This window comes from Peromyscus leucopus, chromosome 10 (assembly GCF_004664715.2).
Source record: "Peromyscus leucopus breed LL Stock chromosome 10, UCI_PerLeu_2.1, whole genome shotgun sequence".
Taxonomy (NCBI): domain Eukaryota; kingdom Metazoa; phylum Chordata; class Mammalia; order Rodentia; family Cricetidae; genus Peromyscus; species Peromyscus leucopus.
Genome location: NC_051071.1, coordinates 54,680,080 through 54,707,873, shown reverse-complemented (window position 1 = coordinate 54,707,873; position 27,794 = coordinate 54,680,080). Strand labels below are relative to the sequence as shown.

The window sequence follows — 27,794 nt, the reverse complement described above, 5'->3', positions numbered from 1 at the left end:
CTCTTTTATTTCCCCATGAAATGCTTTTGCATAATGAGAAAGAAAATGTCCTCTATGCCCTAATCAGCCCTGACAGTTCCTGGACTCCCAAATACTTTTATTTATGGCATTATTTATTTCATCTCTAATAAATGGAGGAGGGGTACAGCACCATCTGAGGAGCTTGCAGAGGAGAGGAAGGCAGTCTACGGGGGTGGGGGAAACACAGGCCCTGAAACAGCAAGGAAGACTTCTTCCGAAGGAAGGGAAATCTGGGAGATGAGAGGTCAAAGACCCGGACCCGGGAAGAAAATGGGTCACTTTCCCAAGACTAAACAGAGAGCTCTGAATAAGAAAGTAATTCCCAGATTGGAGGGGTGAGGGTCATCCATCAAGGACCTGGATAATGATGAACGAGGCTGGCACCCAAGCTTGGGAGGAGGGGATGTTGGGACTAGAGTAGGCCCAAATGAAGGATGTTTCCTTTGAGATAGAAAGGAGTAACTGGCAGCGGCCAGAACCCTTCCTTGTATTTCAAGGACCTTCTGAGGCTCCTCCTGCAAATTACTGGGGTCTTTCTTCATTCCAACAAGTATTGAGATCCCGTGCTCCCCAGAACCCCTAGCCTGGTGGCGCCAGTTAGAATGAGCAGCGCGGGAAGCGAGATCCCAGGCCACCTTGGTCTTGCAAAGTATATGCATAAATAATAATAATGTTCAAAGCAGTCGCCATCCCCGAGGGAAGCGTGAGGTCATTTTGTTCCCTTTCATCGCACGGTCTACCAGCTCTTTTAAATTCTGAAGACCTGCCTGCATCCGAGCAACTCACTCACACGCTCCTCCTCCGTGTGGATCTGGGTAATTCCCTTTAATCTCGCGGAGCCTCAGCTTTCAAATCTGTAGAATGGAGAGAAACGACGGCGCCCCCTCTGGCTCTCTCCCAGCCCCCTATGGAGAGCAAGCGAAACAGTATGCAAGCACCAGGCCCTGAGCGCTTTCATGTTCAGCCGCCAGACAGCAAGCAGCGAGACCCTAAGGCAGGACAAACCTCCCAGCAGCCCACACCAAGTCCTTCAAGATCTTCTTTTCCGAAGGTAGGGGTGGGGGCGGGGTAGGGGGGGGGAGAGAGTGAGTGCAGCTTCCTTCTAGAAGAACTTACCGTCCCACCCATGCACTCTGGCGACCCCGCCCTAACTTCTAGGTACCACCCCCTTCGTGCACTCCGAGAGTTGGGAGGTCACGCAGGAGGGCGCCGGGAACTCGCTTCCAAAGCTCGGACCCGGCCCAGGCGATCGCGGCCGCCTCACGTCCACAGCCGAGAGACCCGGGACTCCCCCACCACCCTCACCTCTTCCACCTGTCCCCACCAGGACGCCCTCCAGGTTCCGTGCTCTCCCCCTCCTGCTGCACCCCCTCCCACCCCACCCCCACCCCCACCGCCACCTCCCCGCCAACCGGGTCCCCCTGGGGGCCGCGGCCTCCCTTCCCCTCCCCCCCTCCCGCCACCACCACCACCACCACCACCACCACCACGACCACGACCCCCGTCCGAGGCTCCGATCGCGCGGGCCGCCGGGGCGCCAGGCCCCGCCCCGCCCCCCATCATCATTAGCAGATATTACCCTAAACACTTGCTCCTTACCTCCTTTCTCCCTCCAGGCATTGGCGAGGCGGGCTGTCAATCAGCGCTGGGCGGCAGCCCCCGCGCGGGGGCTCGGAGATGCCAGGCTCGGCGACAGGCAGGAGCGGCGGCGGCGGCGGCGGCGGCCACGGCTCAGACACACGCCTTCCCGCCGGCGCGCGCCGGGCAGAGCCGGCGACCGGGCGGCCGAGCCGCCACCCCTGGAGCCGCGCGCGGGGCGGGCAGGGCCTCCGGCTCGGCATGGAGCCCGAGATGCAGGCGGCGGAGGAGGGCCCAGCGCGCCCCGCATCTACAAGCAGCGCGGCCCCTACAGCGTCCTCAAGACGTTCCCAGCAGCCGGCGGCCGGCGCTGGCCAAGCGCTACGACAGACCGACGCTGCTGGAGCTGCCGCCCGCGCGGCCGCCGCCGCCGCCGCCGCCGCCGCCCTTCGCGCCGCTCGCCGCCGTGCCCATCAGCAGCAGCGAGCCGCCGTTCCCGACGCAGCCGTCCTACCCGGCCGGGTCAGGCCGGGCCCCCGCCGCCGCCGCCGCCTCGTCGTCGTCGCCGTCCTGCACGCCCGCCGCGCCCCCGAGCCACCCGAGGACTCCGGCGCCGCCGCCGCCGCTGCCGCCGCCGCCGCCGCCGCCCACGGCCCCGCCGCCTCGTCGTCGTCGTCCTTCGCCGCCGTCGTCAGGTACGGCCCGGCCCCGGTGAGCGGCGCGGGCGGCCGCGGCGCGGGTAGCGACGGCGCCAGCCTGGAGCTCAGTGCAGGTACCGAGTCCCGGGCCGCAACTTTGCGGAGCTCCGGCGGTGGCGTGGGGGGGGGGCCCCGGGGTTGGGGTGGGATGGGGTGGGGGGGGTCCGTTGCAAGTACCGAGTCCCCCGACCGCAACTTTGCGGAGCCCCGGCGGTGGCGTGGGGATCGGGGCTTGGGGTGGATTGGGAGGGTGGAGGGGTCCGGGGAGGCCTGTGCGTGCACGCGGGGGTCGGTGGGCCTCGGGAGGCCTCCGGAGCGTGTGCTGCGCTCGGGCAGGAGTAACTTCGGAAAGATTGCCGGCGCCGCTGCGGGCCCGGGCTTCCGACGGCGCGCGCGCGCCTAACAGGTGGCTCCCGGGTGCGGGCTCGGGTTCGGGCCCAGAAGCTGGGCCGCGGGCGGGAGGGCTGGGTGCGGGGGGCCGCGGGGATTGCAGGCCCTGGGGTGGTGGATGCTGGGGAGGGGATAGGCCCCGGGACAGCAGGCCGAGGCGCCTCCACGGAGACGCCCATCTGATCCCCCGCCACTCGACTTTTTCCACACTTCCCCTTTCCCGCCCGCCGCCTGCTTCTCCTTCTAGGCGGTTCTTTGACCCAGAAGGGCCTGTCCTTCGCCCTCTTGAAGATCCCCGCCTCCCTGGGCCGGACCCGGGCCACTTGGTCGCCTCCGGAGGTCTCTGGGTTTCTTTTACTCTGTGCGCTCCGGTGTTGATGGCGCACACCCCTCGCTTTATCCGTGGCGAAGACACGTAGGTCTTCCACTCGCAGTCAGCCGTGGACCTGGTGCTCGGCTGGGTTGGGGTGTGTGTGTGTGTGAAGTTTTGTTTGTTTTTGTTTGGTGAGGGTCGCTCCTGCTCCAGCCGCGGATTCGAGGGCATCCCCAGAGCAGAGTTCCAGTCCCCACCCACCCAGTCCGGGAGACGCTGGTTTCTGTGTCGCTGAGTCGCGTGGGGCTCGCCCATCCAGAGGTCGAGATTGCTATCTCCTCCAGGGAGTGTGAGAGCACTGAGCATGGCCTGCGCAGGCTCTGCTCCTGGGGGGAAGGACATAACAGCCGCGTTTATGGTTCATCAGAACTGAAGTCCCTGCTCAGGCCTTTCAGGGCACTTAAGAGCCTCCCAGCTTCTGATTGTCAGCGAATCCAAGACTTTCTGGTGGTGGTGTGTTTTGTTTGTTTGTTTGCTTGTTTTTTTTTTTCCCCTAGTGACAATAGGCGGGCATTGTCTCTGAAGGAGTTATAGATGCCCATGCTAAGAGCTCTGCTGTTTGTCAATATTTTGACGTGTGAAGGATTGGTTTGGAGAGAGAAAATCCAATTACAGGTTACAGTGAAGAGTTGTTCCTGTCATATCCCCCCATGCTTTGGAGATGGTAGAGATTCTGTGTTGGGGTTCTTACATGGCTTCCTTACTGTTTCTGGGGTATTTTTTTCCTCATTGCCCTTATCCTAGTATCCCATTGTGTTTATATTCAGTTAGGCCCTCCCAGCTGTCGTGTTCTGTTTGGTTTTTGTTTTTGAAATAAGAGTCTTGGCTGTTCTCACACTGGCTTGGAACTCATTATTTAGGGGCTCTCAGGCCTCAGTCAATCTCTGTACTACTTGAGTGTGCCCATTAGCCCAGCTCAGCGTTTTTTTGCATGTTGTTTTTCCGTAGTTTGGGTCCTTTTCCCATAGACCGTATTTTACACTCTGGTAATGAGGTTGCTTCCAACCACATGTTTGGGGATGAACCCCTTATCTGCCTGCTTCAGTCCTCGGGCACGCACTTTGTTCAAGGCGGTTGCCCGGTCTTTTCCTTCCTCCAGAACACTGTCCACCGACTCCTTCCTTACGGTTTTCATCCATATGTCGCTCTTCCCTGCCACAGTGGCCGGGCGATTTCTTTCAGACTCAGTTTCTTATCGTCCTTTCCATGGCTGCTTTCATTCCGGAAGTCTCTCTGCCATCTTCATTTGGAGTTTTTTTGGTTTTGATTTTTTTTCCTCCTATGAGTATTTTTTATAGTATCCTATTTTAGTTTATCTCTGTCGCAAGTTAGAAACCATTGTCCCTGAATCTAAAGATAGGAAGGGGCTTCCCCCCCCCCCAAACTTTCCCATATTCCCAGTTTTCTCAGGGCTGTTCTGGTCTGGGTTTTTTTTTCTTGGGGAGGTTTTTTTGTTTTTGTTTTTGTTTTTTGTTTGTTAGAAAGGTCTCCAGGGTGAGGTCGACAGGATGGGAGCGTGTGCTGGATGTCTACCTAGTGGTGTGTTGGAAAGATGGGAATTGGATCGTAGGTTTCTTCTGTGTGTCACAGAGAATGTTCTGGAGGCAGAGGGGGGAGCCGTAGAAATTAAGGCACTATTAATCACTGATGGACAGGACCCTCTCAACGGGCACGGTGATGTGAGTGGCCATCTGAGGGGCAGCCACGTGGAGAGCTGATTGGTTCTTCGAGGAACTAATGGTGCCACTTTGAGCCAATGAGCTTGTGTGCTCACCACGGGCCGGTTAAACACGCGGGGCGGGGCCGGTGGGGCTTTGCCTGTTGCGGTCTCACAGCCCTGGAATTGTGGTGAGGGTTCGGGGCCACCTTGGCAGCTGAAAATAGTCCAGCAGCAGTGTGATGTGTGAGCTCGGGACAGAAGAGGGATGACTGACTGTCCAGGGTAAATGTGAGAAGACCAAAGGGTTGAAGTGAATCTTATCTGCCATTAAATGCTGCAAGCCATTGAGAAAAGAAATACGTGATTAAAAATAGATTTTTCGACATTCTTATAAAAAAATCTCACGAAGAGTATAATTTTCCTTAAAAGGGGTAATACACCATGGTTTTTAAAAGCATATTTTTTTCCTCTGTGGGAGGCTTAGAGTTAAAACCCACGTAGATCTTGATATGCAGCCTAAATTTGGCATCAGGAAATGGGAAATTGCATCTTTAAGCAGAGTACAATCAAAAATGAATTACAATAAATCCTATATAATTGCATAGGTCATTCTCTTTAATGAGATTTTATTAACCTGACTGTCAAGCTTTTGAGTCAGGCAGATATTTTATCTTCTTCAACTGATAAAAGTGTCAGCCATAAACCACCATATAAATATTCATAAATCTACACATCTGTGGCAGCCTATCAGCATCATTCTTTTGGACATTAAAAGCATTCTAATTACTTTCTGTCTAGCAGAGCTGAAATGCTGCCTGTTCTAGTATGTGCTTGGCAGGCATGATTGCTTTTGTTTGCCGTCACAAATAGCAGCATCCTATTTTATATACTGATGGTCCAGAAAATATTCAGGGATTGACTGAGCAGGATGAATATTAGGAAGCACCACCTGCTTTTGATAGCACCAAGTATATTAACTCATCTGTTAATTTTTGACACATCATTGATTTATTTATTTAGAAAAATTGCATCCTGTTTTGCTGTGTTGACGTTTGCCATTATGAAAAAAAATGGATGGCATTTTTTTTTTTAAAGACATCCTTCACTGATTTAAGACAAGGGTGCTGTTTTCCAAGACACTTTAATTTCCTAACTTCTGTCTCCTGTACCATACCATGTAGTCCACTTAAGAAGAAGATAATGTTTTAAGGGAATCCTCTATTCTGAACTAGTTGGGAGTCCTTTGGTAGATGTAATGTGTGGATACATAATAGGTCTCTAAAAATTTTCTGCTCCTACATCTTTAATATTAACATATTTTACCCTTGGCTGAGCTAAAATCAAAAGGTTGCCACTAATCTTCAGTTCTGTGATCTCCCTCCCAGAGACACAATTCTCTTGAGGGGTCGGCTATGATGGACACATTCTGTGCGCAGCTTTCCCTATGAAGAAGGCCGTCAAAGTAGAGAGAAGGGGCGATGTTTGACTGCCTGTTTCCCATCCTGCCTCCTAGCCACCTCTCAGATTTAGGCTGGATTCAGATCACACAAGTGCAGAAGAATTTCAAGAAATGAAAGTCTTAATTAAAAAAATAATAATAATAATAACCATGAGTTTAGACTTCAGAATCAGGGTGGGCACAATACACAACGTAGTGTTCTCTCTCAGTGGGCACACAGTAAAGCATACCAAATTAGTGGTCATTCAGAGGGCTGTGGAACTGTGATTTATAAACATTGTGGGGAAGTTAGGGATAGATGTTTTTAAAGTCCCTTTGTCCACTCTTGATTTTGTTTTTCTCTGCTATCTCCTGAGTGTGGGGCACTCAATGACAAGAGACTTAAAAAAAAAAAAAAAGTTAACAAAATCCATGTTTATGCTTTGCTCACTTAAGACAGTATTCATAGGAAACAGAACTTTTCTCCGTTTCTTAGCGGTAAGGGGTTTGCACAGTTCCTGCATTTCTGACTTAGTCTGTCCAGAAAGCTAAAGTATTGCTGATCGTGGTACACACTGTGCCCCCCCACCCCCGACCCCCTGGGCAGTGGTGATATTTTTATCACACTCTTTTGTATGATGGTGTTAAAATAATACTGCCCGGGATAGTTCAAGGTTTTGAAAAGAGGGAAAATTCAACCTTAAAGGTTTACAATTGCCGTTTTTCTATGGATCAGTTCTGAGAGCAAATTCAGAATGATGCCTTTTCAGATCTGCAGGCAAGAACTATTTGGTGACCGTCGCTATTCTCGGGTTTTCTGAGTGCACTTTAATAGATTATCTTCATAATGTAGTATATTACATAATGATTTTTTCTCAGCATGTTATGAGTTTATCCTTCAATTAAGAAAACAAATCACGCTTGTCCCTAAGTCAGAGTTTTTTTTTCCCCTTAAAATCTATGCTGTAATGCGATTCATCAATATGATTAAAACTACTCAGTGTTTTGTAGGACACTAAACAAATGTATTTAAGCAGCTCTTTCTGGACAGTTCTATTTAAGCCTTTCCCTTTGTATTGTCCCTTTGTCAAGGTTATGTTAAAGGTGTATGGGCTGTAAATCAGTTGGGACTGCGCTGATTAAAATGCAAACAGTAAATACAACTTAAGGTCTTGTGTGGGATTATAGGATTAAATGATGAAAACTGTTCTTGTGCTAGAATTGAGCCTTCCCGATCAATACCACCCTTTGATTTTACTAATAAAAGAACAAAAACACGGAAGTAAAATAAGGAGAGTGGAACACCTCTCCACCTGTGTGGGTCTGGTGGCTTCCTAGTTTGGTCAGTGAAGAATTGGCACCCGAGGATCAGTAGGACGGAGGACATAGGTACAGATCAGGACTCGGCACCTCCTCAGTGACAGGTTTGTGTCAGGGTTTTGAGGTGCCCCGTGGTGTCTGCCAACTCTCCTTTGATCTTCACCGAGACGGTCCACACTTCGGAGCTCTGGCACCATGGTGTGTATTTGACTAGAGAGCTCAGGTGTAGGCCTTCTGAGAGGTTTGGGGAAGGATTCCTAGGTCTTGACCTTGTCACAGGAGAATCTGAGGAAGGGTAGGGTAGTGCTGCTCTCCGGAACAGGAAGTAGACTGGAGAGATGGTTCAGTGGGTTGGAAGTGTAAGGACCTTGGTTTACATCTCTAGAACCCAGGTGAAGCCAAATGCTGTAGCACGTCCCTGTAATCCAGCACCCCTGTAATCCAGCACCCCTGTATAGAAGATAGGAGACAGCAGCAGGAGACTCTCTGGGTGCTCTTGGGCAGTGCTCAAACAAGGTAGAGGTGCTAACACCTGAGATTGCCCTCTGACCTTTACATGTGATGTGGCACGCACCTCAACACAGGTGGTGGTGTTGTTGTTTATAAGAGAAAGTTAAGGAAGTATACCAAGAAGAAAGCAGTCTGGGATTTCAGTCTCTCAAAGGTGGTGGTGGTCTTCTGCCCACTTCCAGCCCCGATCAAGTAAATCTGAAAACACCATAAAAAGGAAAGGTTCTGTATTTATCGGCCTCCCAAACAACCATGGAGGGGGGCAGGTGGGAGGCCAGAGAGAAGTCACCATTGGGTGTCTTCCTCAGTTGTCCCATCCTGTTTGTTAGGTCTGAGAACTCAGGTATAGACAATGAAATAGGACCGCATCTCCCCCCCTTCCCCCCTCCCAGATCCTCCCCGTGTCCTGACCCACATGAGTATGTCCCCTCTTAGTGTCTTCTCTTTTGTAATAACCCACTAAGTCCGGTTAATGCTGTCCACGTGAGCGTGGGGATGTGGCAGTTCACTGCAGAATGGCCAGTGTGCTAGTGTCCACCCCCTGCCCCCAGAATTACACTCCATCAGCCTATCAACTCCCAGTAGCTCCTCAGTTAAGGCTGGGGCTTTCTGAGTCCGGAAGTTCTTGTACAGACAGCCACCCCATTTGCCTGAGCCAGGGTCCCTTCCCGAACCTGGAGTTTACTGTTTAGCTAGACTGGCTAGTCAGTCCGCTCCAGGTCTGTGCCTCCCCGGTGGTGCTGGGATTAGAGGCATTTGCTGCCCTGCTGGCTTCCTATACAGGTGCTCGAATCGGAACTCAGGTCCTCCTGCGTCTGCAGCAAGCTGTTCCCTCAAAGGCCGTCTCCCCAGCCTTTGCCTTGTTTGGAGACAAGGTCTCACTGATTAGACGTGAGGCTAGGCTGGCTGGCTGGCAGGCCAGGGAGCCCCGGGGCAACCGTTCTGTCTCCGTCTTCTAGTGCTGGGATTACAAGCATAAACCCCCACATCCATCTTTTTATGTGGATGCTGGAGACAGAGCTGGGACCCTTGTGTATGCCACTTTACCGATTGATCTGTCATCAGTGGTATGTATCGATCCACTCTTGAGTGGGTATATCTGAAGCACTGTAATAACCCGACTCTCCCAGCCCAGTATAGTTTATCCTGTCCTGGACAGGAGAGTTTGGCTCAGGACTCCCCGGAATGGGAGCATTGTACAGACTTGGGGGATGGATACTTCCTGTGCGTTGGGGGCACTGCTGGGATTTTTTTTTTTTTTTTTTTTTTTTTATGTCTCCCAGTTAAGTAATTGAAACAGGACATTTGGACTACCCTTCCCTAATACCTACTCACTTCATGAAAATGTGCTAAGAAAAAAAAAAGGTAGAACATTGACTATTTATTGGACAGACGTCTCAGTGTATGTTGTCCATGTCCCGAGTCATCCCCTGCCTCTTCCCACCACCCCATTTTTCCTGAGAAGGGGCCTCACTGTGCTGCCTAGGCTGATCCCCAATTCCTAGGTTTAGATGAGCCTCCTGTTTGGTCCAGAGTAGCTTGGGCAATGCTAACACAGACTGCTAGAGCTGTGTTTTCATTCTCCATACATGCTGAGTTTTCTTGGAGGGTTTTACTGCATCTGTTTTCTCAACCTCAAAGAAGACCTAAGCATCTCACTTTTTTTCATTTAAAAGAACCAGCCGGGTGGTGGTGGCACATGCCTTTAACAGGCGGATCTCTGTGAGTTCAAAGCCAGCCTGGTCTACAGAGTGAGATCTAGGACAGGCTCCAAAACTACACAGAGAAACCCTGTCTCGAAATGTTTTTTTTTTTTTTTTTTTTTTTTTTTTTTTTTTTTTTTTTTTTTTTTTTTTTTTTCCCCCAGGCCAAGTAAAACAAAAATACCTAGCCAGTATTTTCAGAGAAAGCTAGCTACATATTTATGACAAGTAAGTTTCTGGCCCCTGAGTTCTCCAATATTTTGTTTGTTACCATTATTCTGAGTAAGGAGAAGAAATCCGCTGAACATGGCCTGAAAAGTGTCACTCTGTACTAGGGAGATGTGTCTACGTGGTGACGAACAGGAGGGGCCCCCTGTTTCGATCACATTTCAGATGCACTGGACAACATTAAATAGTGCTTTCGGGATCTGGGAGAGGCTTTTCCCTTGTCTCTGTAGCAAGCTGGTTGGTTTCTCTTCACTTTTTACTTTCCACTGCTTGACAGTGTGCTTAGAATTCAGGTCTGTGGGCCTCGTGGCACCCGCACTTTTTGCCCCTTTGGAGAGACGCGACAGGCCAGTGAATGGCTCTGAGAGGAGAGACAGCCCATTTTCAGATGGTGCTGCCACATCACAAATCTACACATTGACATGAGTCCCAGATTAGGAAGGCCGTTGAGTGGAGGTGTCGGGTGACCGTTTTTGCCTCGCGCTCATCCTCTGGCCTGTAGAGCCCTCTGGGTTACCTCAGATTTCTGGTGAGCCCTTCACAAGGACTAATCTCTGTTCTCCAGTTTGCGTCTGTGAGCTTCGTGGTCGTGGCAGGGATTGTATCAGCTGATGAATAGCAAGGGCAAGAGGGCACTCCAAAAATAGCAGTAATGATTGCGGTGTGGCCTCCTATCAATGAGGGATTGAGTCCGCGGTGGCCTACTCGATTCATTAGAGTAAGGATATTAATGAAGCCAGAGGTGTGAGTTCAGACCCGGGCAGGTCAGAGAGGGCCCTCTCCGCAGCCTTTTCTCACAATTAGGGGTTGGGGTGGCTCAGGCACCCACTGGTCTCGGAACAATGGGGGGCTGTGTGTCCCTTCTGTGGTGGGTTCACTGGGCCTTTTGTGTTGGGAGGTTAAGCTGGACATGGAGGGCCTTGCTTCTTCGGTGCCTGGCTGCTGGTCACTCACGTCTCTCTCCTTCCCTTCCAGAAAGCCGCATGATCTTGGATGCCTTTGCCCAGCAGTGCAGCCGTGTTCTTAGTCTCTTAAATTGTGGAGGAAAGCTTCTGGACTCCAACCATTCTCAATCCATGATTTCTTGCGTCAAGCAGGAAGGCCCTAGTTATAACGAACGACAGGACCAGTGTCACATTGCAAAAGGGATCCAGAGTCAGACCTCTGACAACATAGACATAGAGATGCAATATATGCAAAGAAAACAACAAACTTCTGCCTTTCTGAGAGTGTTCACTGACTCTCTCCAGAATTATCTGCTCTCGGGGAGCTTCCCAACTCCCAACACCTCGTCAGTCAGTGAGTATGGGCACCTGGCTGACGTGGACCCTCTCTCAACCTCCCCGGTGCATACATTAGGTGGCTGGACCTCCCCAGCAACGTCCGAGTCCCATGGTCACCCATCCTCCTCCACGCTGCCGGAGGAGGAAGAGGAGGAGGAAGAGGAAGGCTACTGTCCTCGATGCCAGGAGCTGGAGCAGGAAGTTATCTCGTTACAACAAGAAAATGAAGAGCTCCGACGGAAGTTAGAGAGCATCCCAGGTACGCAGCCACACTTTGAGCAGACAGCAGCAGCTCGAATCCATAGTTGTCTTGACGGCCTCTGTGTGTACATGTGCGTGCGGCTTTGGTGATGGGGGTAGGACCAGGGTGTATAAGATGTCCTTGGCTTGCCCAGTCCAGGCAGAAATTCCAGGACAAGCCCTAACCTGTCTTGTCTGTGTTAAGTTACGTCTTTTGGGTTAAGCCCCGAAGCCCATAGTCCTGAAAGATGTCTCCTTCGGTATGTAAGTGATTCCTGGATGCGATGCCTTGACACTGATGTGCATCAGCTGTTAGAAGTCTGAGAGCCCTTTAAAGTGGTCTGTACTTACCACGGCCTGTGTCCCCTGGGACAGATGTGAACAAAACCGCCCTTACCTTAGCGGGATTTGGGACTGAAGAAAGGACATGGTCTTCTCTGTCCAGCCCTTTCCCTGGCCCCCCTCCTTCAGTGTCCAACCCCCTTCCCACAAAGTTCATTTAGAAATTGTAAACTAGTAGGTCAAAGATAAACCATTAATTAAACTGTTTGTGACCCTGACGTGAAGCAGTCCCTGCCTCTTAGACACCTTCCATTTTCTTTTTTCTTTTCTTTCTTTTCTTTTTTTTTTTTTCCTGAGACAGGGTTTTTTTGTGTAGTTTTGCACCTTTCCTGGAGCTTGCTTTGTAGACCAGGCTGGGCCTCAAACTCACAGAGATCCGCCTGCCTCTGCCTCTCGAGTGCTGGGATTAAAGGCGTGCGCCACCACCGCCCAGCTAACACCTTCCATTTTCATAGTGTTAGGGTTGGAGTTTTCTTAGGACAAGACCTGAGTTTTTGTTGTTAGTGCTTTTTCTTCTGCTGTTAAGAAAAGTACACATGGTACATGCACTTCAGAGCACTGGCTGCTCTTCCAGAGGACCAGGGTTCAGTTCCTAGTACCCATATGGCAGCTCACACCTATCTATAACTCCAGTTCCAGGGGATCTGACACCCTCACACAGATATGCAGGCAGGCAAAACACCAGTGCAATAAGTCCATCATTTAAAAATTGTTCTGAAAAAGAAAAGCACTAATTGTACTTGCATCTTCGACTTCATCCCTGTGTGGAGGAGACTTAGATTGACACCCAGATTGTCAGCTACATCAAGATCTCCGCGCTGTTTTAATCACTTACCCCTCCAAGATGATAGAGGCAGGGCCACATCCCCACAGTCTTCACGTTTATGGTTAACTGTATACTCAGACAGCTATACTTATATGTTCAAAATGCAAAATACATGTAAACTGCTTATGTCTTCCGTTAAAGCTTGGCTTTGTGTGTGTGTGTGTGTGTGTGTGCGCACGCGCGCGCGCGCGCGCGCGCGTGCACGCGCGTGCCATGTTACTGGTAGCTCGTGTAGAAAGAGAGAAATGCGGAAGAAAGCTCCCATCAGTTTATTAGGACACATAGGACGGAAAACCAGAAACAAATGTTAGGGTTTGCCCAGCTCCAGTACCAGCAGTACCAGAACTTGAGAGGTGGAGCCAGAGGATCAGGAGTTCAGGGTCATCCTTGGCTATGGGAATTTGAGGCCAGCATGAGCTACATGAAAATCTGTCTGGAAAATGAACACATACACATATGCATAGAGAGAGCCAAGTTAAAAATTAAAGATCCTTTCCCTGCTTCATTAAAGGACTTTTCCCACTGGAGCAGAGGTTGGGCTCAGAACCTTGTGGGATCTGACTGTGTATTTGTCTTGGAAGGAGAGGCAAGGGGAGTCAATCTGCCTGATCTTCCCAGCCGGCTGTCCTGCCCTCAGGAGACCCCAGAAGAACCTAGGAAGCTGTGTGAAGCCACACTGTCACTTGGATCCCCGGGTCAGGGACAGGGGTCACAGCTAGCTCACTGTGATTTTACATGCTGCCAGCCCCACAGATGTGGTCCACTCACTAGAAGTTTACCTCCAGCCTTTATCTCATTCCCATCCCTCTTCAGGGCAGAGAGAAAAGCATGTCGTAGGTAGAGATGGGCCTCTGCAGAGCTTGGCATCAGCCGATCAGAACCATAGCTAAGCCTCCTGGGTTACACGTTCCGGAGTGTAGGAAGAGGTGACGTCAATGTCCAGAATATTAGTCATTTCTAGTCATAAACATGTGGACAAGTTCTTGACATATCATAAATTTGGGGTTCATCCAGGTCAGGTGCTGGTGGCCTGCTAGTCACTGAACTTCCCAGGAAGGCGAAAATGCTACAATTTCTTGAGCACTCTTGATGATCAGATACCAACTGACGCTGGCTGAGGTAGTCTAATGGTCACTAGAGTTACTGTGGTTACCCCAGGCTTGTTAAGGAATTTTCCATGAACTTCGAACCAACAGCCATTTCACACAGAACTGTGATTACATTAGATATGTATGGAGAGCTGGGCATGGTGGTACATCACTAAGGTAGAAGCCAGAGGGTCAGTGTTCAGGGCCATCTTTAAGTACATAGCAAGTTTGAGGCTGTCGTGGGCTACGTGAGACCCTGTCATCGTTACGTCTGTGGAAACCCAGCAATACACATGAAGGTATGAATTATGTACAGATAAATGAAGACCATCAAGCTGATTGGTGATGACCTGTCGAATGTGGTCACTATCCAGAGAAAGAGATTGAAAGTGTCACCTAAAGATAGAAGCTTGACCAAAGGGCAAGGGTGGCACTGCCCTCTTGCCTTCCTCCCAGCCTCCGTTGGGTGAGCAACAAGTTGGGGATCATTCAAGAACCCATTCTTGACTCTTAGTGACGGCAGTTTTAGGAAAACTCACTTCCAGACACCCACTTGAAGACAAGTACAGTAAGTGATAGGTGGTTCCATGTGTGTTGTCAAGCAGTGGCTTCTGTATTTGTCCCTGCTCCCTAATGGGGGGGGGGGGCACTGTCCTAGAAACAGCGCATTCCCGTAGGAGGACCTGGGGCCGGGTTGTACACTCTACCCTGTTTGACAGATTGTGACAGACGGACATCCGGGGCAGGCAGCAGAGGGTAAGGAAGGCTGAGAGCAGTTGAGCTAGCGCTGCAGATAGCCCAAGTGTCTTCGGGGTCCCCCGCCAGGACGGGGAGGTTCCTGCTTCATTGTCTCCCCTGATGGAAAGCCTGGAGCATAAGTGAACTAAAGGGGCCGCCCGTCATCATTCACTTGGGGTCACAAGAGGAAGGGAAGGTGTTGGATCCGACCCAGGGCAGGTTGGGGAGGGCGGTCCACCAGTGCTGTGTGTTGCTGGTGAAGTGTCTGCCAGCCAGAAGCTGGGAGGTGCTCACACTCCCAGAGGTCCTTTCGGGTGCCGGCAGCTCACCCCAAAGAAGGGACATTGGCGCTTTTCCTTTTGTTTTGGATCATTCCGCTAGGAATTTGGAAGTGTGTCCAAATTTTTTTCAGTTTTTTAGTAAGAGATGAAAACAGGTTAAAAAGAAACAGCTACAATAAATAAATAGAGCCGCTTGGATCAGGCCTGTGAAGTGCTTGCGAGCTAATGAGGGGGCAGTGGTGGGTGGAGCTTCTCAATGGAGAGGGTGTCAGGTGGGGTACCATCTAGTGAGCTCCCAGTCACAGGAATTAAGAGTGCCCATGGGGAATGAATATAAAAATCCCATGTTAATCTGACATGCCAAGAAATGTAAGCCAGGCGGTGGTGGCGCAGGCCTTTAATCCCAGCACTTGGGAGGCAGAGGCAGGCGGATCTCTGTGAGTTCGAGGCCAGCCTGGGCTACAGAGTGAGTTCCAGGAAAGGCTCAAAGCTACACAGAGAAACCCTGCCTTGAAAAACCCAAAAAAAGCAAAAAGAGAAGAAAGAGAGAGAGGGAGGGAGGGAGGGAGGGAAGGAAGGAAGGAAGGAAAGAAAGAAATAAATGTGAGTCACACCCATTCTTATGCCCCACTGAGAAGAAATACCACCATACATCACAGTTGTCTGTTATAATTATTTTTTAATACAAAGTCCATAGATATCAAAATAAGAACACCTATGGGGGTTGTATATTTGTATTTTATTTTGTTTTTTAAGACAGAGTCTCCTGGTTTTCAGGCTGGCTGCCAGTTCACTGTGTAGCCACTGATAGCCTTGAACTCCTCCTTCCTGCCCCTGGAGTACTGGGGAGTGGTTCCAGGGTTGTCTTCTCCTCCAGTTATATGTGGTGCTGGAAAATAAACGCAGGGCTTCACATGTGCTAGGCAAGCACTGTATCCTCAGCCTGAAAAACTGTCTTAAGATCACCAAGTGCACCACATAAAAGAACTTTAAATTAATGGATTTCCTGAGACGGGTCTCCTTGTATACCCCTGGCTGGCCACTTGCTCTGTAGACCAGGCTGGCCTTGAACTCAGAGGTCCGCCTGCTTCTGCCTCCTGAGTGCTGGGATTAAAGGTGTATGCCACCATGCCTGGCTTATTTGTTTTTTTTTTTTTTTTTTAAGATGCCACACATAGGCTAGATCAGACAGGGGCTGGAGACGTGGTTCTGCCGTGAACAGCACTCACTGCTTGGGCAGAAGACCCGGGTTTGGTTCCCGGCACCTACGTGGCAGCTCACAGCCAAGTGTAACTGCTGTTCCAGAGGATTGGACTCCCTCTTCGGGCCTCCATGGGCACCAGGAACACACGTGATATACAATAATGGAAGAGAACACATACAAAATAAGAATTTAGACAGACAGACTCATCAGACATGAATAATGTCCCCTGAACACTTCCCTCTGCCTGGTTTTCTGTTGCTGGAAAGTCAAGTCGTTTCCGTTTCAGAGTAAACACAGAGTGGATGTCATCACAGGGTGGCAATTTTATTTCCTTTTAATGTGTTCAAAGAAGGGAGATTGATTCCAAGTCACATGGTGTGTTGCGCTGAATTTCTTTAGGAACCTCCCTAGTCTGCATAGAGAGGACAGTGGTCACTGTCACCAACAGTGGACAAGGGCTGCTTCTCTCCACACCCTCATCCACACGTGTCACCTTTGGACTTGATGATGTCTGTCCGTCCAAAGGTTATGAGATTGAGTTTTGTTTTCCTTGTTAATGACTTCCGAACACCTTTCATTGACAGCATTGTGGACATTTTTTTTTTAATTTTTATTTTTATTTTATTTTACAATACTATTCAGTTCTACATAACAGCCACAGATTTCCTTGTTCTTCCCCTTCCTGCCCCCCTCCCCTTTCCCTAGCCCACCCCCCTTTCCCACCACCTCCAGATTAAGGTTTCCCCCGAGGACTGAGATCGACCTGATAGACTCAGTCCAGGCAGGTCCAGTCCCCTCCTCCCAGATTGAGCCAAGCGTCCCTGTATAAGTCCCAGGTTTCAAACAGCTAACTCATGCAGCGAGCCCAGGACCTGGTACCACTGCCTAGATGCCTCCCAAACAGATCAAGCCAATCAACTGTCTCACCTATTCAGAGGGCCTGATCCAGTTGGGGGCCCCTCAGCCTTTGGTTCATAGTTCATGTGTTTCCATTCGTTTGGCTATTTGTCCCTGTGCTTTATCCAACCTTGGTTTCAACAATTCTTGCTAGAGGAGGGTTTATATGAGCGAGAATTATGGACATTTTTATGTCTTGGGAGAAACATGTGTTGGGTCCCTACCTGCCCCCCTCTTTGAAACAGTCAGCCCCCAAGTTCTGAGATTATATGTGTGTGCCACTGTGCCTGGCTCTTGCCTGTGTTATGTGGAGGGGGCGGGGAAGGGAGAGGGAGGGTCTCTCACTGGCTGGTAGCTCATATTTAGGCTAGGCCGGCCAGCCTGCCAGCCCAGGGATCCTTCTTCCGACACCTCACCAACCTTTTACATGGGAGCCAGGTCCTCATGCTTGTAAGGAAAATGTTTCCTTGACCCAGCTGCCTTCCTCTGGTAGGAATTTTGTAGTTTCTGGCCTTACATTTAGGCCTCCTCTGTAGTTTTTAATATTTATAGTCTTAACATAAATTGGTGGTTGATTTTTGTATATAAGTTTTCAGTCTAATTTCTTTCTTTTACATGTAAAAATTGAGTTTCCGGGGCTGGAGAGAGAGCTCAGAGGTTAAGAACACTTGGCGCTCTGGCAGAGGACGCAGGTTCAGTTCCCAGCACCCACATCGGGGCCTCTCACAACTGTCTGTGACTCCATTTCCAGGAGGGTCCAACACCCTCCTGACCTGCAGCCAGCACCCACACGGCGTCCAGACATTGCAGCACACACATGGCGCCCAGACATTGCAGCACACCCATGTGCTTACTCACTCAGGTGCATACACATGCACAAAATAAAAATAAGCCTTTAAAAAATATGGAAGAAAATTCAGTTTTTCCCGGGATTAATATTGCCAGTATTTTTATAAAAGCCTCTACTTCTCCCAGATATGGTGGCCCACACCTTTAATGCCAGCACTGGAGAAGCAGAGGCACGTGGACCTCTTAGTTCAGGCCCAGCCTGATCTATATATCGAGGTCCAGGCCAGCCCAGGCTTCATTTATGTGAACAAAAGAAAAACCTACTTTCATCCTTTTTGAGACAAGGTCTTAGTACATAGCCCTCAAATTTCCGATTTTTCTGCCTTCCCCGCCTGAGTGCTAGGTTTATAGGCACAGGCCATTGCCCCTGCCGAAGTTCCGTCATTATGGTGTATTCTTCTAACTCTGGGCTCACATCAGCCATCCACTTCATCTTACAGACAAGGAAGCTGGGGTTCAGGAGATGGGAGAGCAGCTGTAGATGGGAGTTACGTAGTCCAGGCTTTCTGGCTGGGTGTCCAGTTTGTAACCCTCCAGCCTGGAGTGAGTTCTCACGGCCGGGGTAGTTAACGTTGTCTGAGCACCCTGTGAACCGGAGTTAGCCAAGGAGTTAGTGAACACTGGCATTACTTCTGGAAGAAATACAAAGCTTAGGCCTCTGAAGGCCTTTTGTACAATGCCGTCAACTAACAAGTGTGCGACCTCGTTTCTTCTGTGCTCTGGGTGTTGGCACTTCGGCACTACGGTGGAGGGCCATTTTAAAAAGGAATTCCCAAACGGAAATATAAGGAACATCCCTAAATAAACCACGACAGGGACACTTGCTTCCAGCATAAGAACTGAAACAAGACTGTCACAGCTGGGACATTTGTCAGGCGACTCAGATTCCAAACGTCTTTGCAAATGGCTGGTGAAAGTTCCAGTTCGGGGAGTTCCAAGCATACCTTTAGCAAGCAACTTTGCAAACCTGGGAATACAGAATCCAAGAAGGAGTCGTGACTCACTGAGCTGCAGGCGCAGAGCTAACCCCACTAGTTCCCTGGGTCACTAAACAGGTAACCACTACCAGTTAGGGGTGAAGGGACTGTGAGCACACGAAAGCCCCCCAAGAGTAGCTGCAGCCGTAGACAGGTGCTGCTTGATGGCTGTGATCCTGACCGTCATTTGCCTGTGCTGGGCCTCAGTGGCCCTTCTCGAAGGCAAAATTAACAAAATTATAGGAATAAGGAGTGTTTGACTCAGTAAGTCTTCTCATGAACACAGCATCACCTCTAAGAACAATTGTTCCTGAGGCCGGAGACATGGCTCAGCAGTTAAGAACACTTGTTTCGCCGGGCGGTGGTGGCGCACGCCTTTAATCCCAGCACTCGGGAGGCAGAGGCAGGCAGATCTCTGTGAGTTCGAGGCCAGCCTGGGCTACAGAGCGAGATCCAGGAAAGGTGCGAAGCTACACAGAGAAACCCTGTCTCCAAAACAAAAAAAAAAAAAAGAGCACTTGTTTCTCTTCCAGAGGACCCACATGGTGGCCCACAAACATCATAACTCCAGTTTCAGGGGGTCCAGTATCCTCTCCTGAAGACACCAGGCATGCACATGGTACACATAGAGACAAGCAGGCAAAACACTCAGACACATAAAACAAATCTTAGAAGGAGCAAGAACAATCGTTTCTAGACGTTGATAGAGCATGTCTGTAATCCAAGAGCCAAAAAGGCTTGGACACGAGAGGAGTCCAAGACCCTTGTGCGATAGATATGTGTGATAGATACGTGGTGAACCCCCATCTTAACCAAGAAAGGAAGCGTGAGACTTGTGTGCCTAGCCATCCAGAGACTAGTTTTCCAGATTAGAAGTGGTGTCTGACTTCAGAAAGAGGCCAGCAGGCCTCAGGTTGGTGTCTGCTGCTTGTAGTCAGTCTTCACTTCTCTGGGGGCCTGTCCGGGGGAGATAGGGCCCTATGACTGCCTGTGTAGCTGAAACTGGTCCTCCTACCTGCCTCTCACGAGAGTTGAGATTACAGGCCGGGCACCACGGTGCTTGGCTTTCTTCCTGAACGTTCTTAAGAGACTTTTCAACCTTCAGTGCCCACAGTACACCACATGTCACTGGTCAGTTGTGACTTCTGGGCAACCAGACACTTTATCTGACCCCCGGCTCTTTTCACCCCCAAAATATGCTTGTCTTTTTCTTGAGAAACTCCTGTGCATTCTTCAGTCCCCAGTTGAAACAAGGCATTCCTCCTTGTGAGAGACCTTTTTTAAGCTCCAAGCACACCATGCATACCTCTGTTAAAGTTGTTTTCAAGCCTGTGTTTACCCTGACTCTCCTGATAAGGGGCTTTACTACGGTGCTTGAGGGCAGAGAGGACACCTATCATCTTGATGTCCCTGTCCCAGTTGGAACAGGGCATTGTCTTTATCTGAACTCCAGCCATGCAGCTGTAGGAGGCTAATACTTACTGCCGACCATTTGGTATGCGATATTTCTATTGAGGAGCTTATTATATGTTACTAAAATAAATATGGTTAGGCTACATGAAGATTATTAAACATAACAGCTGGGGTTGTCAGCAATTTAAAAAAAAATTCAACTTTCCTATAAAACGATTGAGTAATATTTTGAGGAGTTTGAAGTCTTTGACTGAAAGACAGATAAAATAGTGCTTGAGGAGAGGAGATAAACTGACCAAGATTTTAGCTGGGTGTGGTAGCACGGGCCTGTAATCCAGTCCATTCAGGAAGCTGAGGCAAGAGGGTGGCGAGACCCAGGCCAGCCGAGGCTACGTGGCTAATAATATTGGTACACTGAGAAGACCCTCTCAGCCTTAATATGGGAAAACCAAAACTGTAACAGTGTCTTTAGAAGAGGCTGACCCAGTCCAGGCACTGAGGGAGCAGCCGAGTTACGAGGCCTCTGAGGAGCTCACTGGACGGCTGCACTTAGAACACTGGTAGCTCCCGGTCGGTCGGCTTTGCTTCTGCTTCACGTCATTACCTCAGTTGTTCCTCACGGTAACTATGCGGAGTGATCATTCCAGTCGGACAGGCTTGCACGGGAGCTCAGAGAGGTCAGGTAACTTGCCCCGGGGTTGCGTAAGTCAAGTCAGAATTCAGCACACCCGAAGCAGCAGTGCCCAACGGCTACTGTGGAAGCGTGGTCTGCTGTGGTCTTCCAGGGTGGGAAGGACCCTGACTGGGTAGTTAGCTGTCTTCCCTTAGAGACTAGGGGTAGGGCAGGGGTCTCTTTCCTGTTGTCCCACACCATCCCTTTCCACCTTTTCTTTCTTCAGATTATGTGATGAGCATACAATCTGTGTTGATCTTTTCCCCTCCCCCAACTCCTCCCAGAACCTCCCCAGCTTTGTGCTCTCAATCCCCCGCCCAAAGTAAGTAAGTAAACAAATAACTATCAAAACAAACAAGCAAAAGACCAGTAAGACAAAAACAAAATGACACAGCAAGTCCATAAAAAAAAAACAACAACAACATGGGGTTTGTTTGTGTTGGTTGGGTATACCCACTGAGACGCCATTGGAGAAAACGGATTTGCCCTCCCCAGGTTTTCGCCCCCGTGTTGAAAGCGAGCTAACGTGTGCCGTTGCTGTTCCTCCCCACAGTGCCCTGCCAGACCGTCCTAGATTACCTAAAGACAGTACTGCTGCACCACAGCCAGCTCCTGCCGCAGCCCGCCGACCAGCCCACCGAGGTAGGAGTCGCCTTGGGGAAGAGGGGAGTCGCCCTGGGGAAGAGGGGCGCAGGCTTGGAATGCCCCCAGGGGAAGCCTGCTCACAGCTTCCAGTCTCTCTGGAGCAGAGGGCAGGCCAAGCACATTGCTGACTGTGGGGAGCCGGTGGGTCTGTTACTGTGGGCTCATACTCTGTGGAGAACGACCACGTGCGGATTTAATTGACGGAGAGTCATCTGCTCTTCGAAAGGAAGGGGAGCCAGCAGCTTACATTGCATAGGGAAGTCTCCCCATTCCTTTGGAGCAGGGAAGTCGGAAATGGAGATAGCACCCAGCATGCCTTCAGGTAGAGCCCTGCTCTCCATGTGTCTTGCTCTGGGGTGTCTGACATTATATCCCAGACAGCACACACTAGCAGTTTTCTTTCTCTGAGCCACGGTAGAAGCAACCAGTCTCCCATTGTATAGGACAGTGGTCCCTTGATGCTAGGGTGTTGAACAGACTACATGTTCACAAGATGTTCAAAGCTCGGTCTGGAGAATGTTCCCACCTTCGAGTTTTCAGACTTTAGATCATGGCTTTGAGTCTCCTTGCCTTCCTCAGTTACCGTGCCTCCTTCCATCTTCCGTCAGAGCATGCTCCCAAAGCGCCCTGTCAGCAATCCCATGCCCCGCGGCCACGCATCTCCTAAACACTCCTCACCCCCATTAGCACCCCAGTGCCTCTTGGATTCTGAGAACCCTGGATTCTCAGTTGATGCTTTCTGAATGATGACTCACTTTAAAATGATTAAACATGTCTCAGAACTGTTCAGTGATCTCCACTCTGTTTTCATTCCCTTTCTACCCCATAATCTCACTCTCCTCACTGCTCCCCAGTGATCTGCAGGGGCCCCCCTCGCCCCCACCCCTGTGCCTTTCCTGGGTGTCTGGTCCAGGAGCCCTTTTCAAGCCTGGTCGCTCAAGCTCACGCTTCCCTCCTGGGCTTTGTGTCAGGGCCATCATCGTCTGGCTGTTCGTCCTTGATGCCCATGACTTTGTCATCCATTGTTCCTGGGTTCCTTCCTTCCTCTCTACTGTCTCAGTCAGTTTGTGGGGTGCTCTTCCTCCTCCACCTCCTCCTCCCCTCCCCCTTCTCTGCCACTTGAAGTCTAAAAGGACCCACAGCTCAAGTCCACATCACCCTTCATGGCTTGGGCTGTCGGTGGGCGGCCCACACCCTCCTCACTCTGCACACCCTGCTCCCGTCTCCAGCCGTCCTTCCACTTTCCTTATTGAAAGGCCTCACCAAACCCAGGCAGAAGCTCCTCCCTGTCACTGGCTTTCTTCTTATTCCCAAACATTCCATGTTCATTTTCTCCTTTCTGGTCTGAGCACTTGTAGCACCTTTTACCTCTCTCTTCTCTGCACAAAACAAAGTTATCTTTCTAAATTAAAGATCGAGCCTAAATTAAAATCCACAATTGAAGACTACATTTGTTAACCTGACATTTTATGGTATAAAAACACAAGTGAAATCTGTACTTTGTCCAGGAAGTGTCTCTGGCTGCCGCTCCCTGCCTGTGCTCAGAGCACATTGTAAACCTGTGCAGCGAGGGCCGTTTTCAGTGTGACTCCATGGGTGAGGGTTAGTAACTCTGGCTAACTGAAGTGCACAGCCAGCCCCCAAAATAGAAGGAGGGACTGGGAGAATGGCTCAGCTGATAAAGTGCAAGTGGGGTGCTCCAGCACCCTCGTGGAAAGCAGGTGTGGTCAGGGCGTGCGGCTGTAATCCACCGCACTTGGGGGGTGGGGGCAGGCTTGCTAACCTGGCAGCCTTGCCGGTCTGTGAGCTCCAGGTTCAGTGAGAGACCCTGCCTCAAAAATGAAGGTGGAAAGGCTGGGCGAGGTAGCACACAGCTGTAAGCCTTTAATCCCAGCACTCATGAGGCAGAGGCCAGCCTGGTCTCCAGAGTGAGTTCCAGAACAGCCGAGGCTACAGAGTGAGACTCTGCCTCAAAAAAGAAAGGAAAGAAATGAAACCAGGGTGGGGAGTCATTTAAAGGAAACCCCAACATCGAACCGTGCCCTCCCCGTGTATAGGCATAAAAGTGCATGCATACCCCCACACAAGTAGATGAGGACAGAGGATTGCCTGTGTTTCCCTTGAATAGGGCCATTTAAACTTCATTGCCTGTCATCATCATCATTACTATACTGTTTTTATTGTCATCTCAGGCACCTGAGAATTTTCTCATTTTTATTATTTATCACATTTTATTCCTTTTAACTATGCTAAAACAGGATTACAACTCTCATCCATAACCCACAGGGCTTCCTAGGTTGTGTTTGGGGCTATAAATTACTGGTTCTCTTTCTTCTGTTTCTTGATGAAAATTACCTCCAAATGGTAATTCTGCATTTTATGAGATCCATGTTTTATGTTGAGCTGCTGTGGTTTGGAGTTGCATAGGACTCTGCTATGATTTTCTCAAAGATTTGAAAAAGTGCCTGTCTTAGATTACCAGCTCCCTAATCACGAACACCCTCATCTTGAAATGAACACAGTTTAGGGGCACAGCTCAGTATTAAGGGATGAGTGAAAAACTCAGCCTTCCCCCATCCCACCTCACTTAAGAACTTGTGACTCTTTGGGAAGGGATACAGCCTTGGTAAAATAGCCATAACTTTTCCTTGAGGGTAAGCACCCCAACCCCAGGGAAACAGGTATATTAGGATGATGGTGGTGGTGGTGGTGGTGGTGGTGATGATGGCAATGATGGTGGTGGTGATGATGGTGGTGGTGGTGATGGTGGTGGTGGTGATGATGGCAATGATGATGGTGGTGGTGGTAGTGATGATGGTGGTGGTGGTGATGATGGTGATGATGGTGGTGATGGCGATGATGATGATGGTGGTGGTGGTGGTGGTGATGGCGATGATGATTAAGGATGGTGATGATGGTGGTGATGGCAATGATGATGATGGTGGTGGTAAGGATGATGATGATAGAAAATAAACCGTTCAAGAAGTAGCTGTGGAGTTTTCTTCTAAGGTTAATGATGAATGTGTTCACAGGGACTGTAAGAGGAGGGGTTTTGATTTTTTTTTTTTTAACCTTCATTTTTATTTTTCATGTATGGGTATTTTGCCTGCATATGTCTGCACTGTATGCATACAAGGCCCATAGAGGCCAGAAGAGGGCATTGGATTCCCCGGGACTGGAGCGACAGATGCTTGTGAGCCACCATGCGGGTGCTGGGAGTTGAATACAGGTCCTGGGGAAGAGCAGCCACTGCTCTGACCACTGGGCCATCTCTCCAGCCCCTGGCTTTAAACCCTTCACTACAGCCACTGTTGCCAGGCACCTGCTTTGTGCCGGTCACGTCAGTAATCCTTGGGCCACATCACTCACTTGACCAGTGTGCTGCACCTGCTTCGTGACTCGGAGAGGTTCCTGCATGGAGCACGCACGTCCCAGCCCTCGGAGTCTGTGGTGGGAGATGGATGGACACACCTCAACAGAAACTGGGAATCTGCCCTTGTCCCTTTGTTTTCTTATCTCTTTTGAGACAGGATCTCACTCTGTTCACAGAACTGCCCTAGAGTTCCCTATATAACTGAAACTGGCCTTGAACTCTGAACAGATCCCCTGCCTCAGACTCTAGAGTGCTGGGGTTACAGACGTGAATGGCCACCGTGCTTGGTGACTGTGGTATTGTTGGCCCGCTTTTGACAGGAAAGAGCTGAAGTTGAGAATAGTCTCTCCGAGGCTGAACCCACGGCCCAACTTTATAATTGCGTTGTTTGGGTTTGCTTCCGCTAAGGGGAGTTTTGTTTTCACCCGTGTATGTGGCCCACGTGTTTACCTAGTGCCCTCAGGCCCTGGGACTAGAATTACAAATGGCTGTGAGCCGCCGTGGGAATTGAGCCCAGGCCCTCGGGAAGAGCAGTCAGTGTTCTTAACATTTGCGCCACCTCTCCAGTCCCAGGCTCTCCCGGCCCCTCCTGTCTAATTGCGCTACCTGGGGCCTTGCCTTAGACTATGGTTAATTTAATTGTTCAGTAAGTAGTGCAGCTGTTAGTGAAGGACTTCTGTAAAATGCTTTAGAAGGAGTGGTCCTGGGCCATTGGGAGGCCACCCACCTCAAGCTCCGCCAGCTGCCTGGGTGGAAAGGTCATTTGCTGGAGATATCCACTCAGCCCCTTCCTGTGTCCATGAGGAGCAGTGGATCATTTTCCCTTCTGCATCGGCCATGTGGCTCACCACCCTTTCCCTCAAGTAGGACTCTGTGGTCTACAGGCTGGTTAACCACACTGCTGGCCTGGTTCCCCCGTTCCTTCATGTCCAACTCTCACCTCCTCCTGCTGAAAGACAGCAGAAAGAACCCGCCAGCCCTGGGCTCCTGATTTCTGATCACACGTGTGCACAAGGTCCCAGAGCCCAGGGTTTTGGTTGCCACCACCTGTTGACTACCTATGGCCACTCCAGCAAGTTCAGGTAGCTTCCTCAAAGTTAGTAAGCCATGGGACCCAGTTCATTTTAAAGCTAGCCTGTCTTCTAAATGCAGTGCACAAACCATGACCTCAGCTGCCTCCCTTAAAGGAAACTAAGTCCCACTGTCCCCGGCAGGAGAACGTTGAAGAGTTTCTGTGTGCACTGTCCAGTGACTGCCTCCAAGTCAGATGCAGTCCTCGCTGTCCTGCTCTGGCATTCTTGCCAATACCTGCTCCATGCTTAACTAAGCAAGCGGTTTTTGAAATAAAACCCTGTCAGATCCAAACAGTACGGAATTTATAACCCGCAGTAAATTTTCAGAGTTGTAAAACTGAATGGGTTTCCCTTTTTTTTTTTTTTTTTTTTTTTTTTTGTACACCTTAATTACTGGGGAAGAAGTTTATTAAAACTGAGATCATGGGTTAATTAATTTGTCCTGGACTGTAGAATTTTATGGACAGCCAGAACCAAAGTAATGGTTGCCTGGGTGCAATTGACTAAACACGGCTTATAAATGTTACAGAAGTCCCCGTAATTAGTCCCCCTGCAGCCATTTAGTGTGGGAATTTCACAGCAGACATAAATTATGAAGGTGAAAAGTAAGGAAATTTTTAGTTGACACGTTGGCATTTGCAGAAGCTGCAGTTTGAGAAAAGCTGTTTTGCATTCATTTTTTCCCCCAGTTTCCTCCTTTTAAACCCGGTCTTTCCACGTCTGCACTGTTAGACCACGGCAGTCGTGTGCTAGGTGCCTCAGACACAAGTAACGCCTGTTAAAATAGACCGCTCGGCACCGTTTCTCCAAGAGCGTAACTGGCAGCCGGAGGATGCGGGGACCTGTTTGATCACACTCTTCAAAGTCATTTCTGCATCGCTAATAGATTGAAAGGGAAAGTTGCAGGTTATATTTAAAGAGTGCTCCCTGTCATTGGATCTTGACACATTTTAACCTACCTGTTAAAAGGCGAGTTATAAATAGCTCCTCTTTCAAAGGTGTTCATTATACCTCATTGGCTCTTGTTACAGAAAATGCAAATGTAATTTGAAAAGTGCCCGTTCTGAGTGTGAGCAATTACTCGTGCTCTTCAGTGCCCGGTTCATTGTCGGCAGAGCCCCTTGCTTTAAAAGCATGTTTGCCTTTGAAATGGAGATCACTTGGCTGCTGGCTGGCTGGCTCAGGAGGTAATGAGAAAATATTTTCCTTTTCCAGGGAAGTAAGCAGCTGTTGAACAACTATCCCGTCTACATAACGAGCAAACAGTGGGACGAGGCTGTGAACTCCTCCAAGAAAGATGGGCGCCGGCTCCTCCGATACCTCATCAGATTTGTTTTCACAACCGATGAGCTTAAGTACTCATGCGGCCTTGGGAAAAGGAAAAGGTCAGTGCAGTCAGGAGAGACAGGTCCCGAAAGACGCCCTCTGGATCCAGTTAAAGTCACGTGCCTCCGAGGTACCGCATCCTTCCCCTCAGTGTCCATCATCCGTGACCCCATTTCACTGCATTGGCTGTGGCTCCCCACACAAGTGTTGCAGCCCTTACTGTATTTTGATTTTTTTTTTTTTTTAAATCTTTGCACCAAGACCTTCTAAGCTTCATGTGGCCCATCTCCTTGGTGTTGAAAAGCTCTGTGAACGGCTCTTTCCTTTCGCCTCGTCTTCACATAATGGTACAAAGGCATCACATAGCACCTCATGTTTCACGCTTTCCGTTCAGATTTGCTTTGCTGCCAGAGAAGGCCACATTCAAACTGGAGCATAGGGAGAGAGGCCCAGGGAGAGAAGATGGGCCATTTTGTCATGGGTTATAGGGCATTTTGCTTCCACGGGCCGTCATCTGACTGGCTTCTCTAGTAATACATGCCAAGGATACCAGAAGTAGACTTTACCCATAAACCCTTTTTAGGTTTTTTTTTAAGCGTCTGTTAAAATTCTGCTTCGCTGACACAGTCTTGTCAGTATTTTAGGTG

At 49.8% G+C, this 27,794-nt stretch overlaps 1 protein-coding gene across 1 annotated transcript in view; it reads left to right on the top strand.

Annotated features, from left to right (window-relative positions):
* Positions 1–1,805: 1,805 nt before the first annotated feature.
* Bend4 (BEN domain containing 4) overlaps positions 1,806–27,794 on the top strand; it is a 33,082-nt gene continuing 7,093 nt past the window's right edge. Inside the window, 7 exon segments of the mRNA XM_028882274.2 lie at positions 1,806–1,897; positions 1,900–1,952; positions 1,955–2,248; positions 2,251–2,371; positions 10,895–11,461; positions 21,284–21,372; positions 27,037–27,277. Coding sequence (XP_028738107.2) covers positions 1,861–1,897; positions 1,900–1,952; positions 1,955–2,248; positions 2,251–2,371; positions 10,895–11,461; positions 21,284–21,372; positions 27,037–27,277 — 1,402 coding nt within the window. The 5' untranslated portion in view covers positions 1,806–1,860.